The 20996-nt window shown below is 41.2% G+C and overlaps 1 protein-coding gene across 2 annotated transcripts; it reads right to left on the minus strand.

The window, feature by feature from the left end:
• Positions 1-593: 593 nt before the first annotated feature.
• IQCB1 (IQ motif containing B1) lies at positions 594-20673 on the minus strand. 2 transcript variants are annotated; one of them, XM_050899694.1, is made up of 14 exons: positions 20647-20673; positions 19819-20106; positions 18826-18988; positions 17008-17137; positions 14678-14771; positions 13513-13612; positions 12969-13141; positions 10203-10315; positions 8976-9085; positions 3925-4067; positions 3352-3500; positions 2762-2890; positions 2226-2382; positions 594-1134 (listed from the first exon to the last, which is right to left on the minus strand). In XM_050899694.1, the coding sequence occupies exons 2-14, from the start codon at positions 19934-19936 to the stop codon at positions 905-907; spliced, it is 1809 nt and encodes a 602-aa protein (XP_050755651.1). In that variant the 5' UTR covers positions 19937-20106; positions 20647-20673; the 3' UTR covers positions 594-904. The 2 variants fall into 2 exon arrangements, with proteins under 2 accessions (XP_050755651.1, XP_050755650.1); XM_050899693.1 differs by lacking the exon at positions 20647-20673 and adding an exon at positions 20284-20351.
• Positions 20674-20996: the final 323 nt, after the last annotated feature.

The raw sequence follows: 20996 nt of genomic DNA on the forward strand, positions 1-20996 counted from the left end.
TCTCTGGGCCTTTCACCTAAAAAATAGCACAGGCACCTACCGCACTAGCTGCAGCCTTGAGTTCTCCTTGCTTTCTAGGCACATCGGTAAGCAGCAGCCTTCAGCCCTGTAGGTTTTTACTGTGTACTGGGTCACAGTGACTGCAGAGGCCCTGTGCTGGAGACCCTTCTGGATTAAACAGCATCTGCATGGTTTAAGAAGACAGAGCTGATGGTCCAGATGGTCACACTGAGGCTACAATCCCATATAACAATTTGGACTGCGCCCCTGTTACAGTGCACTGCATTGGCTGTGGAAAGAACTGCATGCTTTTAAAGGAAAACACATATAATCCAAGAATATTGGCATTTTTTCCTTCCCTTGCTTTTTCCCTTGTTGCTATCAAGAGGCTGGTGGAGGTTCCTCAGGCCAAGCTTTGCCTGTGCTAACTGGAGTTAGCGGTTCTACCCTGCAGTAAGCACCCAGTCTGCCTAGTGCTTGCTTGACTTCTTATTGGTGTCTTGGTTTGTTCTGAGCCCATCTTTATCTCAAAGCACATCACCTGATAAAATGTTTTGCTGTAAAAGCCTGGGCTTTTACAATGGCATGATTCTTTACGCATCCGAGTGTGAATAAGAACTGAAAAGCCAATGGTTATGAACATTTAAAGTGATACAAATTACAAAATAACCTCATTTACAACTACAGCATTTAAATCCTCTTTGCAACAGCACAATCAATAGGATCTAACTGTTGATGTACAGGAAGAGATTCTTAATAAGTAAAATGCACTAAAATAAGGCTTTGGTCTTCTTCAGTGCTTTGTCTTACAATTCAAGTGTTTTCCTTCCTTAAAAACACATGCAAGTGAATGCATAATGCAAGGTATGAGTCTGGTTGAGTAAGAAATTCTTCTGCCTGCTACCTAAAAGGATTTCCTTCCACCAATAAATAGAGTTCCCAGTTCTGCATTTAGGGCATCATCAGGAATGACATCATCTTCCATAAACTGATCTCCAAGCTTCTTCCACCATGGCCAGCGAGTGTATTTCAGCATAGTATTGTGGGACTGTCTTGCCTTCATAGCTACAGGGACTGATCGACTCATAAAGACATCAAGATCTTTTTCTGTGGTCTCTGCTAACCCTGGAGCATCTGTAAGAACAAGGAGAAGAGTTTTCTGTATTTTGTTTGCAGTTTTACAAGTATTTCAAACAAAAAAAGAAGGAGCACTACCCTCCCCACTTCCCACTGCCGTAAGGTCCCTCCTTTCCCCATGCTGGCATTACAATTTTATGGCTGCATGATAAACCTGATTGGAGAAGCGATCCAAATTAAGGCTAATCTGAAAAAATAAATACATAATGGGGGAGGGAGAAGAAGGAGGGAAAGCAGGACTACTTCATTCAGGTGCAGTGGTGGCATCCACCAAAATGACTCCTTGTGAAACTATGACCTAAGAGGAGCTTCTGCTCGCTACTGCTGGATCAGCGCTCCTGGCGCAGGGTGACATCAGCGTAGTGTTGCCACCGCTCTGGCGCAGCAGCACTGCATGTTCCCTGCCTGGGGGACCCAGCATAGTGTAAGAGTGTATTGATGATTTGTCTGTTCAGGGAGCGATGAGCTGCAGTGACACAGCACGTGACAGACTAAATAATGGAATTCAGTAACTTGCTGAATTTTGTCCGGCTTGGGTGCTCTCTGGTGGCTGCAGTTTGCTATTCTTGCTCTTTCACTCTGGCCTACTTATCTGGAATTAAGATAGCACAATAGTGAATTCCATTTCAAATAAAGCCAGGCCAGAGAAAATGAAAACATGACTCGGAATTCATAGCTCAAAGATTTCCCTCTTTATCTGGAAGAGGTGAGAGCGCTTTGGCCAGCAGCTTGCTTACAACACAAGAAAAGAGAACAAAGCAAAACAAATGTAGAGGAAGAGGTTGTGTGAGATGCCCTTCTTAGTCATTTTAATGCCTTTTACAGGGCCATTGCTTTTCTTGTGAACATATGAGAGAGAGACTTTTAGCAGAAGAATAAGATGCTCCTTGAAAAGCAGGTGTGTATACTTAACCCATAGCAACACTTGGATAATCTCTAACAAAGCCTGAATCTCAAGATAAGGCATATGGCAAAGGAAGAAAGATATCCCAGTTTTGAAATGAGGCTTTACTCATTCCCTCTAATTTTCTCTCTAAACTAGTTTAATCCAAATGGTAATCAAAACTATGACCAGAGCAGACACATACTCATTAGCAGCTCCACATTGGTGTTGACCTGAGCCAGTAAAGTCTCTCTCCGCTGCGCTGCTCTCTGATCCAGTCTGCTCCTCAACAGGAACTGTGCCAGCTTTTCCTGGGCCTGCATATGTAATTCTTTACTCATTTCTTCTGACATTTGGGAAGCCTGGAGGAAAATAACAGTTTACTACTAGTAGGAGCTGGTTATTTTAAATCTTTTGGGGGCAGAATAATGTCTAAACAAGGAATGCAAATGCTGTTCTTAATTGTTAACTTAATAATTTTGCTTCCTCCGCAGCTCTCTCCAAAGCTATCCATCATCAAGTATATAAATTTTCCATTGCAGTTTGCTTTGACCCTTTTTGTTAGATTAATGGTTAAAATCCCCAATATCCTAGTGCCTTGCTGTCAAACAAGCAGGGTTAATATATGCATACCTCACATGGATTCTCTTGATCAGAATTTATGAAGCTGAATATATTTCATCCCTACAGCATTTTACGTTGCATCATTAATGCGAATTATGAAATGACTAAGAAACAGACCGGATGCAATTTGATGTAGTCATCCACCTTCTGCTGCAAAGCTAGTCTCTGCTCATCAGTCAGTCCCTTGGGATCTTTCCAAGGAGAGAGAGGTCTCCTCCTTCTTCGTTTTTCCAAGAATTTACAAGCCTTTGCAAAGAACATATGAGAATATGACAATCACAGACAGGAAGTTTGTCTTCTCGCTTTGTTTGTAATCAATCAGTGAAAGAAAAATGCATTAGTACTGCATCTGTTGAAGCATTAATTTAGCTATGATGCTGAAAAGACAACATACAACGGTCAGCATGAATACTAAATACTAAGAACACTCATAGTAAATTGCTGACTCATCTGTAGTATGGTGAAATTCCAACCTTAGGTTTCAAAGTGGCAGCTCTTATATTTTAGTTACAAGACTGTATTAGGCTTTGTAACCTATGCAAGGTTTAACCCCTCTAAGCAACTTGTGGCTCTAGACTATCATCCTCTGAATAATTTTTTAATAAATTATGGCTACATTGACAGCAAGAGAATAAACAGAGCTTTTTGAGGGATTGCAAGAATCAACTTAGTCCTGTCTAATGTTAGAACAAAGTATATATACTTACTGCTCTCTGAATGACAACAGCTGCTTTATACTCCTTAAGAGATTGTTTCTGTTGATGAAAATTTCTTCTTGCTCTATACCCTCGCCAGAATCTCTGGATAGTTAATGCTGATTTCCCCTCCATTTCCTCCATATACTTATTTACCTGACCTACAAATGTAACAAAAATCGTTATAAGACTGTGGGTTGGGATCTCTTAACAAGTTACATTTTTAATCCTCGAACTAGATAGTACCAAAAAAGCTTGGGTGCTATCAGTTAAAGACCCCTCTTCATCCGAGGTCTGCTAGCTGTGGGCCACGTCTCAGAGACTTGTAGCTGCAATGGAGCTTTGTAACACAAGAAAACTGGGCCTCCCTTTCTCCTGCACCATTTTGAGGGCAGTAGGTCTCGATCAGTAGTTACTGAGCCCTTGTAGAATTAGCATGTTCTCTGTCAGATAATTGGGTCAGGAGAAGAGACAGTAAGACTACAGTGCAAACAGGCATGCAAGATTAGGACATATATTTGGGGAAACTGTTCTTAAGGAGAGCCAGACAGTTAATCTTTTGATATAGTTTAATATAAATCATACTGGCATGGATTATTTCCAGTAAGGCCAGCTGTCGTTCATGGAAGAGTCTCATGGCCCTCTGCCTCTGAAGTTGCATTTGCAGTTTTAGAGCCTCATCTTCCTTCTGTTTTTTTAAATGCTGCAGCTCCTGTTTCCATTTAGCTCTGCAATACACAAATACATTAACAATTAGCTTAAGTTGTACATTTCTTAAAAGTATCTCTCTTTCTTTTTCTGTTAAATGGTCCAGCATCAAGGGAGGAAGTCCACAAAATAATCTGCCATCCCAGCTGTTGGCTGCAGGACCACACCAAGCAACGAGAAATCACCTGCAAGCTAACAAATTACCACACCATCTATAGCCATGAAAAATTCTGAGCCAGTCACTCAAGCTGGTGTCAAATCAAAGGATATATTTTCACTTAGGATAAAGTTCTAAGGACCCTGAATGGAACGATGCTCTATGTGGGACATTCACAGCCAGCATGAACTAGAACAACAATTTTGATTCCATCATCTGGGGAAGAGGTAAAGCAACATTAGCCATCTGCTCCAGTATGCACCTTTTCCAGTGCATCCATCAGCATGCATGGCACCCGCTTTCCATAATACATACTGTTATTTTTGTACCGACTGCAAGAGTAGATCAGAATGTTGGCTGTTAAGGCTCACTTGTTAAATCTGGAGGGATTTTTTTTCTCCAGTAAATACAGACTCCTTTTCTCCATCCACTTTGTTAACAGAACACTAGAAAAGAATATTCTTGCAAATTCTTCCTGATCTGTACTTGTTGTAATTTGATGTTAGGATGTTGCCCCGCTGTGCTTGGCATCCGAAAAGCCCCAGCAGGTGTTTCACAGATGAGACAACTGAAAACTCTGTAACTGGCCCTGGAGTGTTTAAGTTAATAATAGCCTGTATATCAATTATATATACACTAACATATTAATATAGAGACTAACATATTAATACTAAATATACTGATGTATAGATACTAATAATTACCGAGACCACTTGGACATGGTCTCACGTGGGCCCTATGAGCTAGGGCTCCCCATCCCTTCACTACCCCTTCTCGTCCCAATAGACCTGACCTCATTAGCAGCTTAACGCTTGAGACTTTACAAGTTCACCGCACAATGAGGTAATGATGTGACTCCTCCTCTTCTCCTCTTGCAGCAAAATCACTTGCCTGCTCAGGACCTGAGTACCCCCACTGGGCCCACAGCCCTGAGTTCTACTCTCCTCTAGCACTTTTCCAGGGACAATGAGAGGAGCACCTTAAGCACTAGGAAGGAGAACAAACGGACAGAGCACAGGCATAAGGCGTGCCAGACAGGGGGAAAAAAGGCCGTAGACTAGAACTAATGTCCAGCAATTTTGGTATTGCTGCATGTCACATACCTTTAGAGTCACAGTACTATTGAGTTATTTGTGTGTTTCCCATTGCTAGTATAAATTGAGTTGTAATTTTTCCACCAACCATACTTTCTCCTCAGTCTCCATAACTGGGTGGGGAAAGACAGGATGGAAGCTATTTTGTAAAAGAGATGCTGTGGATTTAAAGATCTGGCCTTAACTGATAAAACAGCCTCCACCACGATCTGAGAGACCATAATCCTTTTATGACAGTAATGTAGATTTGAAGCATGCCCACACATCTACCTACAGAGACAGATCATGATATATGTGATTACATCAGAACAGCTTCAAGGAAACTAGAGGTTTTCAGCCCACACATTTCTGCAAATTAGAGCTGTAAATCTTTGCATTTTTAATCCAGGCAGGCACGTATTATACTTCTAAGTGGAATGATGTCACAGGATCAAACAGGACTTTCGATGACATTTTCTTGATAAAATTATTAATAATTTTCCCTAGAAATTTTTATCAGCTCCACTAGGTGGAAAACTACAAGAATGTTTCATTAACTTCTCAGATGTGCATCTGTGAAACTACCAATAGTGTCTGTCAGGCATTTAAATGTTTCTTTGATACTGATCCTTTCCCGTGTAGTCTGCAAAACACATGCTCTTCTTCATTCTCTGTTCCTCCTAATGATAAGACATATTTGTTTGCACAAGACCACACTGTGACAGGGAAATGCCTCTGAACAGAAGCAAAACACACACGGAGTAAGATCCAAGCTTCCTTCAGCAGTTCATGGCACAGATCAGCCTCCCTCTGATCATCTCTATATAAAATGGTTTGATTTTTGATGCATGATTAATACAAATTATTGCCATTTTAGCAGTTCTACAACTAGCTATGTAACAGTGAACTAGCTTCAAGGAGAGATTACAGGCTTTAATATTTACTGAGGAGACATTTCTGAAACCACAGAGTTTCAGAAGTTTATAACTTGCAGAGTGTAAGATCTTCCACTGCAGCTGCAGGTGAGCCAAGTTTGGAGTTTCAACCTCAGCAGTATTTAACCACACTTGTTCTAAAATAAATCTGTCAATGTAACCAAACCTTGACTGTTAAAAATTAAAAAGTCCTCTTGAAAGGTTTTCTAAAGTCATGCTTACAGTATTCCAAACACTAATTTTCAGCATAACACTAACTGCAGCTTTGACCTAGACAAAAAAAAAAAACCCACAGCTGTATAGTTACTATATTTACTAAGTACATTGGGACTGATTGAGCCATGAACACACAACTGTAAGGATATTAATACAACTCCATTCCTCTCAATATTAAACAAACACATTCAAAAGTCCATTTAAATGACTCAAGAACTACTTAAGAGGCACACACTAACGCTTACAATACTGAAAATATGACACAAGAAGGTCAAGTAGCTTGTTGATTGCCGATAGCCTCACCACCCTTTGCCTTCTGCTTTACCGTGTTATGTCTCAGCCCATCATCCAAGTTTTCTGGGCTATGATTTTGGCTTGCAGGCTTGCAAGGTGCCTGACAAGGGCAGGAATATTGGCTCAAAGTGTATGGTGGAGTAACAAGGAGTGACAAGGATGTCATTCTTGGTGTTTCAGCACAAAAGGTGGAGTGGCTAGTGGCCCTCAATAGACACACTGCTTGCCCCTGCAAATCTTTCAGAATTTAAAGATTACACCCTAGATAGTCCAATATCTTCTTAATGCCAGTCTAGACAACAAATCATAACTGTCTGCTTTCTAACACCTTGATTATAATGCAATGTGATTTTACTAATTGATTTCTAAGATCTAGTTTTGACACGGTAATGCTCAACATGTAAAAAAAAGGTTGAAAAAACCTGCTGTGGAGTCTGAACTTGATTTAGATCCCTTAACCTATGTTAAATTCACACTAAATTTCTCAAAAGAGTTAGTCTAACGTGCTAACATTACTGCTGAAATCCTACTTCAAGTAAGACAAGCATTATTTACGTAGCTTCATTCTTCTGTGGTGCTCCAAGTCAGAGGATACTATTTCTAGGTCATTGAAGTGACTCCACTTCTGAGAGTCAAAGATTTCAAATATTAATGAAGAACAAGGTCTTGCAAGCACTATACTGAGCAAGCACTATGGGCCTTGGTTTCTGCAGCACTCTGGCATGGCAGATTGGAAACTCCATGACAGCTCCACATTCAATTTATGATGGAATTTTGTGTCAAGTTAACTGTGAACCAGTTAACTGTTCTACCACCAGTACATCATCTTCTAGTGCTATTCAGTGCAATCCCATGCTACAGTGTGCCGCGCTTTTAGTTTTCCATATGCCATAAATTTTTACACAGAACACATATAAAAGCATCACAGAAGTAAGTTTTTTCATGGAGAAGTTTGGCAGCTGGGAAAGGGACAGTTGGAGCTTTTGGCACCAAAAGTGGCAGTGTGGTACTGCTGGAAAAGCACATTGTTTGGATGTTTCTGCTAAAAGAATCTGTAGTGAAACAGCTCATATTGGCATTACATTACCTTTACGTTTCAGAAATAACAGCTGACTGGAAAAAGGCATCTTCAAGATGAAGGAACTCTTGGTCAGCCCAAACTTATACCCTGGGACACGGGAACAAATCCTCAGGGAAGCTATTTCCAGGCAGGACAGGAAGGTGCATGGGAATAGCCAGCATAGATTTATCACAGGCAAATCATGTTTGACCAGCCTGACTGCCTTCTGTGATGATATGACTGGCTCTGTGGATGAGGGGAGAGCAGTGGATGTCATTTTCCTTGACTTTATTAAGGCTGTCATCACAGTCTCCCATGTAGGGCAGGGCTGACACTCAGAGGAACTTCCACAAACACAGAAAATGGGTCAACAGAAACCACATGAAGTTCAAATGTGAAGTTCTACACCTAGTACAAAATAACCTCATGAACCAGTACAGGTTGGACACTGACCACCCGGACAGCAGCTCCAATGAAAAGGACCTGGGGTTCCTGGTGGTGACAAGTTGAACACGAGCCAGTAGCGTGTCCTTGCAGTAACAAAGGCTAGCTGTATAGTGGGCCGCACTAGCAAAAGCAGAGGCAGCAGGTCAAAGATGATTGTTCTTTTGCTTTACTCGGCACTCTTGAGGGCAGACCTGGAATATTGGCCACACTCTACTGGGCCCCCCAGTAGAAGACAGATATTGACAAACTGGAGGGATAGAGACTGTCCAAACAGAGACAGTTAGGGCTGTGGAACGTATGATACACAAGGACAGGTGACGAGATGGGTCTGTTTAGCCTAAAGGAAGGGAAATCTAATTTCTGTCTTCCACTACCTAAAGGAAATGTTATAGAGAAGACAGAGCCAGACTCTTAGAGGTGCACAGAAAAAGGACAAGAGGCAGTGGTAAAGAGCTGCAAGAAGGAAATTCCCACTGGCTGTAATGGAAGAATTCTTCACAAGGCACGTCATTCAGCACCAGGACAGGGACCAAGTGAGACGGTGGGATCTCCATCCTTGGAGACCTCCAGAACTGGATACGGCCCTGAGCAGCCAGATCCCATTTTGAGGCTGGCCTTACTTCAAACAGGACATTGGATTAGATGACCTAAATTTTTCCTGTCACTCTGTGACCTGAGAAAAACCAAACCAAACCTTCTTACTAGATTCTTCTCTTTCGTGCTTTTTACAAAGCCATACTGTTTACCTGAAGCTTCTCTGTAAAGTGGTCACTGCTTGGGGTAGTTTTTTCAGCCTTTTCCTTGTCTGAAATCCCCTCCACATAGCCTGGATTATACAAGCTGCTTGATGCTGCCTCTGAAATTAATAAAGCAGTTGGTAGAATATTTTCTCTGCATATAAAAACACTTTATTACTGCTTGCATATTTGGAACAATCTCAACATTTGGCCAAAACCCATGAGTTTTCAAACGCATCAAAACTCAGTATTTGTAACAGCTTGGGGAATTTAAGATCTTATAAGACAGTCATTATCATGAACCCTGTACTTGCTCCAAGGCAGCTAATCTGATCATTTGGATTGATGCTCTCTGTGGTAAACGAATCTACAGCACAAATATAAAATATATATTAGCTGCATTAATCAATGTTAGAAATTTGTATTTAAAACACCTGAAGCACTTAATATTTCAAATGGGGATTCAATCAAAATACCTACACTAGAGAGGACAGAAAGAGAAGTTTGGAGAATTAGCAGCAGGAAAAATGTTACATTTGCAGTATGATCAGAAGTCACTGAAATGCAACAAACATGGAAAAAAAAAAATCAATTCTATTCTTAAATGGAATTTAAAAAAAAAAAAAAAAACAAACACAAAACACCCTGCTCTGTTGAAGATGAAAGCAGGTCTCTACAAACGTAACTCTGATTTCCTTTAAAGTATTGTCTCTGACAAACCTGCATGTAAAATTTTGTTAAGAAGTTCATAAAACACACATCATCTCTTCTATTGGGAACACAGCCCAGAAGGTGTTCTTACTGAACATTTTCTCTATATGACTTAATTCTATGTGAATGCTGCCTAGAATTCAGAGATCTAAATTTGTAACACTGATGTGAGAAAAGCAGATACAGTTATTTTTGTTTTATAGTTAGCAAAACAAAATTAATTTTTTTTCCCCTATAGTTGTACAGAAATCTATGGTGAATCTGCAACAGAAAGTCAACCTCTCGAGTCACAGTCCCATAACTTAATCACAAGTTGATGTCACAAGGACAATTTCTTGATGTCTTCAAAAATGATGGAGGGAATAAAATTAACAAATATCAAATTTAAAAATCCATTAATATAGTGAAAAAATAGCACAGGCTTTGAAAAGCATCACCAAATTGATAGAGTAAATCCATACTAAACATATATAAATCACATGTAAATAGGATTTCACATACAAAAGTTGCATTAAATTTCAGCACCTGCACTTCCCCTTTTCCACTGGATTGTTCCAAGTACAGCAGGTCCAAGAGTTGGCTGAGATCCCTGTCAAATCCTTTGCCAGTCCACTGTTTACTTAAAAGCCCTTTTAATCCTAAGAGAGAGAGAAGCATCATGTGATACCACTAAGGTGAATTTTTCTTTTCAGGATTTCAAACTAACAATTTTCAAGTCAAAAAATCATATATGATTCTATGTGGAAAGGAACACCATCAGTCATCTTTGAGTTTCAATGCAGAATATTATCAATGAATACCTGGTGCTCCAGCCATCACAGAGAAGTATTATACAGTGATTGTAATTTTGTATGTCCAAGTCACTATCTATTCTGTCTACATAACTGGCAGTTAAATTATCAATGAACTTTCAGTGTCTTATCAGTAAGTCATTGTAAGGTACTAAAAGGATGTAAAGCACCATGCAAGTGCTAGGTTTTACTAGCACTGCTTTCATATTTTCCATAATGTAATTTATTTATTTATAACTGGAATTCTTTGATGTCTTATCTGTATAGCATCGTCTAACTGTGAGTACATGTGCATTCAATCCCCGAGACAAAACAGCTTTTTAGGTTCGCAGTAGCTAAAAAGCATGCTTGTGCTCCCCCCACAACACACACACACTCCCTGTGCTGCGCACAGGACACAAGTAGACAATAACATATGCTTTTTAGCTTTGTATCAGACAAATCCCAGAGCTTGAGAGTTCTGCAGAGAGTTGGAGGGAAAAGGAAGGAGGGCAGGAAGTAGACACGTGTTTGGATAGCCTCCTGAAGAACTGCAGATTCAAGTAACTTTTCCATCTTCACATCATTGTCCATAAGCATATTCATACATCGGGCAACTGCAACACTCATATATTCTTACAGGATCTGGATATGGAGCACAAAGTCCTTCATGCAAACATAAACTGCACCTCTGTTCTATCACACATGCACCATCTTGGTAAGATGATGACGGTTAAACACTTCAGGAGAGAGACAGGTGAGACTCCAAATGGAGTCGCGGGTGCCCTAAGGCTGCCTGAGCTCTGCAAAAGCACGTAGCCTGGCTACACAAGGCAGTTCCCTCACAGAAGTCCTGTGGCTCTGACACAACCATTGGCTAGTTTCTGTACAGACTACACAGCCACATGCACCTTTCAGCTACTGACAGGGAGTACCTCAAGTGTGCCTCTCGGATGTGTCAACCCACGCAGACAAAAAGACCAGGACCTCCTGGAAACCTGATGTAAAGACTGTGCTAGTCTTGGAGATGTGAGGTCCAGGTGATGTCCTCACCTCCAGCAGGCTGCCTTTACTGACAGAAAGCTTACACTGAAGTATCTCATACTGGCAACGGCTCTGAGCCACTACGAAGCCAAGTTACTTCAATGAGATGGCCAGATGGTGGAAATGCTGTAATGCTTTCTTTGTTGCTGCTGTTCCTCAAAATATCTAAAGGATTCCAAAACCTGAGTGAAAACTAACATAAGGACTCTAACTTAAAGAGAAAAAAAAAGAGGAAAAAGCAGTATTTTTTTTCTTAGTGGAAACAGGAAACGTGTACGGAAGAGAGATGAAAAGTCTCTAAATGACTGTGGCATATTGTGATTCCAGAGCAAAATAAAGCATAACCCTTTGATGGAGACTTGCACCTCTTCAGACAAGCCAGCATTCTACAGTTGGGATGATCAGACCATCACAGCAGCTTCACAAGAATCCACAACGTGGTACCAGCCTTAAGCATGTTATACTTAATTTCATATCAAAAGGAAGCCCTCCTCTCTCAGTTCTGTAGGCAAAAGGGTGGCAAAGCTGCCCATCTGGTCCAGAAATTTATCTGGCTGGTACTGTCTAATAAGTAGTCAGCACAAGTGTAAAAAAAGGGAATTGGACCTTTTTGTCTACCATACCCACTTCTTACTGTCCTTGTCCCCAAAGGACTGAGGCTGCTCACAAGTAGTTTTGGCCATCAATAACATCCAGAATATAAAAGACCTGGCAAACATCAAAGCTTCTTTCTTAGTCTCCATGGGCATGACAGAGGACAAAGGGGTTTCCTGGAGCTCCCTGCTAGGCTAGAGACAGAAACATTAAATGGGACACCTCATTAAATAATGAATAACACAGAGCAAATTATATGCATACTCAGCCTCCTCATCTAAATGCATCAAGACAAAATGATAAACTCATTTAATGAATTTTTGGAAAGAGTTCGTTCCAATCACTTGGATATCAAAAGACAGTCAGCTCCTCAGTAACACAACAGCACCTATCAGATAAGCAGACCTCTAACAGCCAGGGTCAGAAGTTGGCTTTAAGTAAAACTTTCATGCTTCTGGACTAGTAAGCCTTAGCACACTGGCAGATGTCTGACACACGGCTCTTACCATGGCAGTACAGACACTCTGCTACTAGGATCTCTCAATATCCAGCCTGCACAGGAAAAAGGATGCAGAACATCACACAGAAAGAAGTAAAGCCCATCAGGTTGGAATGGACAAACAACGGCTTTAAGAGGCAAGTTACCACATGCAGAGTCCTCAATACACAGAAGAAAATAAATCTAGGAAATAGAAAGAGGCGCGCCACCTTAAACTACAATGAAAATGAACAGAAAAGAAGGAGGAAAAAAAACCCAACACAGCACTGCAGTTTCCATCTGTATTGGATAGTTATTGAATCGAGACGGGACACCTCCATCTTTGTATTTTTACAGTGAATGTAAGAGGAGGTCAAGTGATTGGTCCCATGCATGTTTACAAACCTTTGTAGCGAGCTGTGAGTAACTTCACAAGCTGTTTGCAAAATTTTGCCACCAACAATAGCAGTTTTGTAGCAGCATTTCCTATGACAGGATTGGTGGTAGATGAAAGCTTATAAACAAGTTCATCCAAAACAGAGTGAAGGGTCTCCTCATCAACCTGAAGCAAGACAGAACTTTAAAAGGAAGGCAAAAAAAAAAAAAAAAAGGCAAGGGGGGACAGAATTGAAGTGTTAATTACAAACTATGAGTTTTTTAACAGTGACTTATTTTTAGATATGCCAGACATTCAGCAAGCCAACATACCCAGCTAGCTGGACCAGCAATCTGATCCAGGCAGTACTACTGTTTCAATCAACTGATTCCCATTCCCTCAATTTAACAACAAGATAAAGAAAATAGCTATTTTTTTCTATTTCTACAACAAAGATTAGGAACCGCCCCCCCCAACAATTATTGTATATGAAAAATTCTATTTTCCCAAGCAGTAATGAACTGAGTTTTAAATTTAAAATTCAGAAAAATCAATTATATGAAAACAACTAACCTATTGACCCTCAAAATATTGTGTAAAACAGACATCATTATAATTGCTGTTTCAACATCATCTGTTATTAACAACTGCAGGAAGTGATCATTTTGCAGTACTGCAAAAAAACAAAAACAAGCAAACAAGAAATCATGCAATCAGAACCAGACTTGAAAATACCATAAAACAAATAAACTTCATTATGGAACATAAGCCATAGCAAGTAAAACCAGATACTATTTCTGGAACAATCTCCCTCTTCTATAATTTTTACACTGAAACTTACTGGAATAAGTAAACTACTTCAACATCCAAAAAACATGTTGAGCCCTGTTTTTTCTGCCTTTGGATATCCCTCAGGCACTGCTGTTGCAATGAAATAAAAGCTTTAAAACCTTTTATGTTACACTAGTACCAGTTTCTTATTACAACAGTGGAATTATCACTGGGGCAACAATATCCGGAAAAGATAAGGATTTCAACCTTGACAGTCTGTTACACCAGGTTTATTTAATGCAAGTCCACTGATGTCATTAAAGCACCATCTTTTTTATTCCAGTATATCACTGTCTACATATTTAGTAATTTTTCTGGCTGTGTGTGTTTTCAGTTACACATCTTATGATCCTTAGGTTTTTGTTCTATATTAGAAACAAAACCAAATTCTGCTTTTTAAAATCAGTGTGATTAACATTGGTTTAAGTGAAAGCTTATTTTGGTCAGAAGCGTATAGTCAAGTTTGTTAGACATTTGTAAAATTTCTTGGCATGGCAACAACTTCAGAAATCTGTTTTCAAGTTTATCCACTTTTCAGGGCCGGCAATGTACTCTGATCAAATTTCTGCATATGTTAATCACACACAGGTAAAAAGCTCAACTGTATCTTATCAGAAAAAAAATCTATTTTTTTTTGAGGTGTAGAATTACAAAGGGAAATTACAGGAAAACGCTTTTAATGTCTGTCTCTGAAAGACTAGAAGGGGAACGCTTTATTATTTCCCTTTAGTGGATCTTTTCCATTTTAGATATTGCTGTTTCTGTTGAGTGGACTACTTCAAGAGATTGATTTAACATCTACTCCAATTTAGAAGACTAGGTGGAGATTAGCTTAGGAGTGATTCTTGATTCCTGTAGTTGCCCTAAATAAATTTTCAGGTGCTTTATGGGTTTACTTTTCCCTTACCGCATGCTGCTAGTTGAATATGCCCACCGAACAGCCAGCAGATGGCATCAGTTACTGTTTGGAACCAGCATAAAAAATCTTGTTTTTCTTCATCCTAAACAAAAGAGAAGTAGGTAAAAGCATGTGTACATCACTGAGGACTTCAGCTTGATGTAGTGGGAACGTTTGTATGCTTCAGGGATTTGGGCACCAAAACGCCATCAAATTCCCGGATGAGGTTGGTGAAACTGCAGGAACCAGTCAAAAAAATAACTTGCGAGTCCTTCAAGGCCAGAGATCAATCAACAAACTCTAAACACACTAAAAAAAGCATCCATTCCTGAAAAAATCGTAACAGGGAGAGAGGTCTTGTTTAATCCTCAAAAAAAATTTGATAGCTTAGGAGGGCTAAGAAGACAAATAATAGCTCAGTACATATGCATCCATAGATTTAATCCACAAAGTGGGAAATATATTATTTAAGATTAAAGCACAGGAAAAAAGGGTACAAAGTGGCCAAGGACACAGTTAAAATGGAAAAGGTTCCTAAAAACTGGTATGCTGAGGCTTCAGAAGCACCTCCTAGTTGGAGGTCTGGGAGCAAATACCAAACCACTATTAAGCTGAAGTTTGATCAGTTTGCCAAACAGACTACGTTATGTGCTTGCCTGTGAGAACACTGGACTGGAAAAAATGACCAGGAAGAATCCAGGTTTTAACATGTGAATGCACATACAGACGCACAGTCTAGAGTCTGTATTCCAGGTGTGAGCCACAGGCTACTGGAAATCTAAAATCTTGGTGCGTGGGACAGCAAAGGGGCTTCTGATAGTACTACACTGCTCACAAATGTTGTTACAAAGCACTTGGCCTGGTATCTCCCACATTAATTGAGCCTCCACAAATGAAACTCTGGAAAGCCTATTCCTACATCCACGCTGTAAGTCCCAGCCATCAGTCATGGTTTAACTTTGTATTTGGTTCTTACTGACAACGACAGATACAAAATCACAGTAATAAGTTAAGCTGTAATATTATCTGTTCTGTGTTTTGGCAACACATCAGTTTCTGAAAGCTATTTCAGTACTTCCCTTGACTTCAAAGACTTGTACAAAAAGCAAATGAGGGCAGAATAAACTACAAATCTCCACTGGTAGAGTGGGATTTCCAAAGTTCCACTGAGCAAGCACCAAGACTGGGTGCCCAGTCACCTCTGAGACCACAAGGTTTAAAAGCCAAAGTACTAATTACAATGTAGACTGCATTTGCATTCAAAAGAAATCTTTGCCCACAAGCATGACTCAAGTAGCATGTAGGCTGAGACATAATAAGAAAGTGTGGGGGAAATTACATATTGTGGATAAGACTCGAGTCTCCTGGGATGTCATTCAGGAAGCTTCCTTGTTAAGCACTAAATGCACTTCTAAAGTATCGAACTAACAGAAAATACATTACTCTACTTCTACTTTCTGAGAATTGATTGTGTTTGCGGTGTCCATCACAATACTCCGTAGGAAAACTTCGACTAAGCGCAAGAAGCCAGTGAGCCAAGAAATGAGATACTACAGGGAAACGGGGATATTAAAAGAAACTATCAGAATCCATGAGGTTGGTTATTTAAATTATTTGTGGGTTTCATTTGTTGTTTTTTTTTTTTCTTCTGATTCTGGAACTCAGAATGCTTCAAAAGCATGAGGGAACCTAGCTAGGCAAAACTCTTCTCTGCAAAGAGGGAGAGAAATGTAAGAAAGTGTTCAAATCTACAAATTCACAAAGTGTGCCTTTGGAGTTCCCAACGTGCAGGTTCAGAAGCAGTGAGCATGTTTGGAATTTTTTGCCAATTTCACGGCAGAAATTGTGTGGCAAAACAAACTTCAACAAATCTGATTTAAAATCTTAAGACTTCCTAAATCTTTTTTGTAAAGCTGAATAAAGCAGTGGGAACAGAGCCGTTACAAAGACTGAACTAATTATATGCAAAGTTAAAAAGACACTACTGTGACTGGGATGCTGCCTTTTGTAAGGCATTTTTTTCTGTCATACTGCTCTAATTCTTTTATTCTACTTCTAATCGCATTCCTTCCCCCCACCTTTAAAACTTGCGAAAAGGAGTAGCCAAACTCTCTAAACAAACCTATGGTGACAAACTAGCTTTGCACATGTAATGGACCGAATGCTCCACAATGACAGATTGCAGTTTCAAAGCTCCAAGGCTAAGAAAAACTACTGTAATTTCTGGAAAATAAATTTTCATAATACAGTCTCCCTAGAATAATATCCTACTTATACAATACATAACCTTGGAAAGTTTACAGAGGTTCTCTGCTCTTTTAACTATGAAATTTAAATACCTTGATTGCTCGGATAAATCGTGCTTGCAAGCGTCTTCCCAAAAACAGCAGGTGGTCTATAGCTGAAGGAAGAAATTTCTTGTAAAATTCCTCAGGATCTTCTTTCACCTCTAGTCCTACACAACAATGACTGAAATGGGAAAAAAAAAAAAAGAAAAAAGAAAAAAAAAAATCAGCCTGAATAGTCGAGGGCCTGTTTGAACAGCTTTGAATGAATGTCACGTCATCGGAGAAGAAATGCTTCACTGGCATGGGACAATTCAACACTGAACAACAGTTAACTGCTGTGACTGGCTCCAAGGTAGCTGCCACAAAAGGAAGAGGAATCAGTGGAAGGCTGGAGACAGCAAGTATACTACTACTGTTTATAGCATGTCTCAGTTTAAAACATATCCAAGGCACTTTCTCCTTTAGCTTCATAGGACCTGTTCAGGCTTGTTCCACATGCTAGGGAAGGGCTCTGATGGTCATAAAGAAAAAAAAAAAAGGGAAAATAGAAAGGTAGAAGAAAACCTGATAAAGGAAGCCTGATGATGAAGGGGGTGCAGATCAGACAACAAAAATACATATTAAAAAAATACTACTTACCACAAAATCTTCAGCGAGTTTGTCTACAACTTTCCTCTAACTGAAGAATACACGTGGGCTAGAAATCAGTTCTTCAGATCTCAGTTTTCTTATTTTACTCACCACAAACATGTCGGTCATTTCTGGAAGACTTTTTACAAACTTTTGCACGTTTTACAACAGGGAAGTTTTTCAATTCTGTACTCTGCACTGATACTAGTGCAAGAAAAAAGAGTCTTCCTAACTTTTTATAAATTTTGCTTTCTGACATCTTATCTAGGCTTTGTTAGCTTTTTGTGAATGCACACACATAAAGCTTTGCTTACCAAAGCCCTTGGAAAGCAAATTCTAGGCATGAAGCTGAGATTCATCTAGTTACAAAAGGACATTTTTATAGCTAAAATAAATTTCAGTTTTCTCTGCAAACTGAAATAGCTTATAGAGGATGATTTAAGTACCACACAACTCTGGTGATATGTATCTTGCATCTCTTAGTGAAATTCCTGGCATTAAAAATTCATAGTGCAGATATGGCATAAATAAGAGATGGTTGCCCAATTGCTTCATGCCTTAGAATTTTGCTCCGTAGTTAAGCCAAAATCAAGTACAACTTGGGGAAAATTTGAAACTTATTATTTTTCCTGACATTGAAAACTGAGATGGGATCACTGGGGATTTGAGTTTAAAGTTGTCTTATTTACTAGCTATGAATTAAACTTAATAATGCCATTCTCACAATATCACTACATCAAGCTATCTAGTCTGTATGAACTGTGTCCTCTATTATGTTTAAAATGTAAATACATATTTAAAATAGGTATATTAAATAGATATTTAAATAGAGTCAAGCGAAGCTGTGAGTCAATCAGGCTGAAGATTTTTGCAAGATGAAATCTAAGTAAACAAACTTTTTAAAATAACTGTAATTCAAAATTAGCAATTACTGGGTAAGAACTGTGACACTGATGAGTACTGTTCACAAAAAAAGGTAAAGCCAATACAAAAACTCTTCCCACCAAACAGTTTACCCAGCTCAATGAAACACAATGCGAATGAATTAAACAGGACCAATTAGGCTATGCCTGACCCCTCTGCTCTTGACTGCTCCCTGCACTTTAACCCTGGCCTTTCCTGAACAACAAGCCTTGTTCTGGATGGGAGCCAATGTATTACAGCTTGAAAAGAAAAAGAGCAAGATGAAAGGCCAGAAAGAAAACAAGAAGAAAACTTCTTAGCAATTTTTTTTTTTACCTTAGTATCTCTGCTAGCTGGGCAGCAGTAGCCCAGCCTCCATGCAGTCGAGAGTGGTCTTGTCTAAGGACGAGCATGCAGTACCGAGTAAGATCATAACCGTATATATCTTGCTTAATTTTTTTGGATTCTTCACATCCCAAGGAAGCACTATTTAAAATTCCTGTGGGAAGAAAGCAGGAGAGAGACAAAGAGGAGCATAAGATTCTGATGTGCAAGATTTTTTTTTTTTTTCCTTTTTCCAAAACGTAAGAGGAAGATGTGTACACAGAGCCAAGATTAAGGTAATTCTAAAAGTGCTAACAACAGCATAAAATATTTTGTCAGCATTTTTCACTCCTACAGCTACAATCCATTTGTTAGATTTGGGAAGGATAGCTAAACTGAGGTTTCCATTTTCTCATTACACATTTAGTAGTAAAACATACATTACCTGGGATATAGCCCATTTGTAGGAGTTTCCTAGGCCAGATAAAACCACAACCACTGTGAAACATATAGCTTCCTTATAATTACATCCCAATTTAGAACAGGACCTAACTTGTTTCTACTGTTTCTATGAGCAGTGGCTATGTGGCAAAAGGAAAGACAGGGGGAGTCACACAGGAGCTTGCAATGACATTTCTATGTTAAGACTTAAAAATTGAATACTGATGGACCACTCCGGCTCTCTACCCAAAAGCACTGGGAGAAATTACTTGACCAAGTGTAAGATCCTTGCCCACATCAGCAGGGGGCTTACAAACACGGTGACAGCTGAGAGGGAGAAAAGACTTCCCCTCCATTTGCTCCCCAGCTCCTCCTCCTTATTGTTGCCAAGCCAAATGCCACTTCAGTGCCACTCTCAAGAAAAGCCGTAATATCAACCTTACAGAGTGTCCAGCCTTGCCAAAAATATTCAGAAAAACTTTCTGTATTTAAGAAGGCAGAAGGAACAAGCACTGTCCATACTTCACTACCTCATCCTTTTATTGTAGAAACAGTATTAATTACCCTTTAACTTCAGAAGTAGCAGGGGGATGTCCTGTTCTCTGCTCTCAGTGACCTGAGCAGCTAAGGCCAGTACGCGGGGGTCTGCAGCTGCCAACCCCGTGCTGGGCACGTTGGCCATAGGAAACAGAGAGAGGCCCGCAATACCATCTATTCAAGCCTCTCTCCCTTTTTACTTGTTTCGGTACAGGCGTGGGGTCCTTGAGCCACTACTTCCATCAAACCTCCAGCTCCTGTACCATCAGCTGGAAGCTGACGCTCCGCTCTGCGCCTCGGGCTGCAGGTCTCCCCCTGAGGAAACAAACAAACATGGAGGAAGCCCCATCCACGCTCCCTTCACGTCGCCTCTCGAGGCCGCGGGCAGCGGGACCGGCTCTGCCAGCAGCGCAGGGCTCCAGCAGGGCAGCCCCAGAGAGGCCCCACGGGGCGGGCAGCGTGAGAGGCCTCCCTGAGGGCCGCCAGCATCACCTCAGCCACGGGCGGGAGGGGGGCGGAAGGGGCCGCGGAAGGGCGCTGCCCGCCAGCAGGGCGGCGAGGGAGAGGTGTCCTCTCCCACCAGAGTCGCCTCAGTGCCCCCACGGCCTCCGCTAGTGGCGGTCTCGATGCCACGGAGCCCCCGGGACCAGGGTCCCCACGAGTGGGGCCGTCAGGGACGCTCTGAGGGACGCCCCTTCCCCCCCCCCCCCCGACCCCTCTCACCGCCGCGCGGGGGCTCCCCCACTTCGGGGGAGGGGGGGGGATTGGAAGACTGAACCCGCCAGCTCTAACCCGACCGCTCCCCCACACCCCCCTCCCCTCACAGCTGTGTGGTCGCGGCCGCTCTCCACCAACCAGAGCTCTCCCCTGAGGGAGGAGGGTCTCATTTGCATATCCGCGTGCGGGCTGGCGCCTCCGACACTTCCACTCGTGGAAATCTACAGAGGGCCGCCTCGCCGCCCAATCCAAACCCACGCTGCCCGTGACGCGCCGCTCGAAGGGGAGGGGCTCCGCCGGCGGCGGCCAGTGGGAGCTCGGGTAGGCAGGGCCTATCCCGGCGGGGGGGGGCGGGGGTGGGCGCGTCCACCGTCCGTGGGGGTGCGTGGGCGTGTCCGGGCGGTGCGAGGGATGTTCGGCGACGACGGCGGCGGCGGCGGTAGCCGCCCGGGCTCGCCATGGTCTGAGGGGCGGTCTGAGGCGCTGCG

Source organism: Gymnogyps californianus, chromosome 7, assembly GCF_018139145.2.
Source record: "Gymnogyps californianus isolate 813 chromosome 7, ASM1813914v2, whole genome shotgun sequence".
Taxonomy (NCBI): domain Eukaryota; kingdom Metazoa; phylum Chordata; class Aves; order Accipitriformes; family Cathartidae; genus Gymnogyps; species Gymnogyps californianus.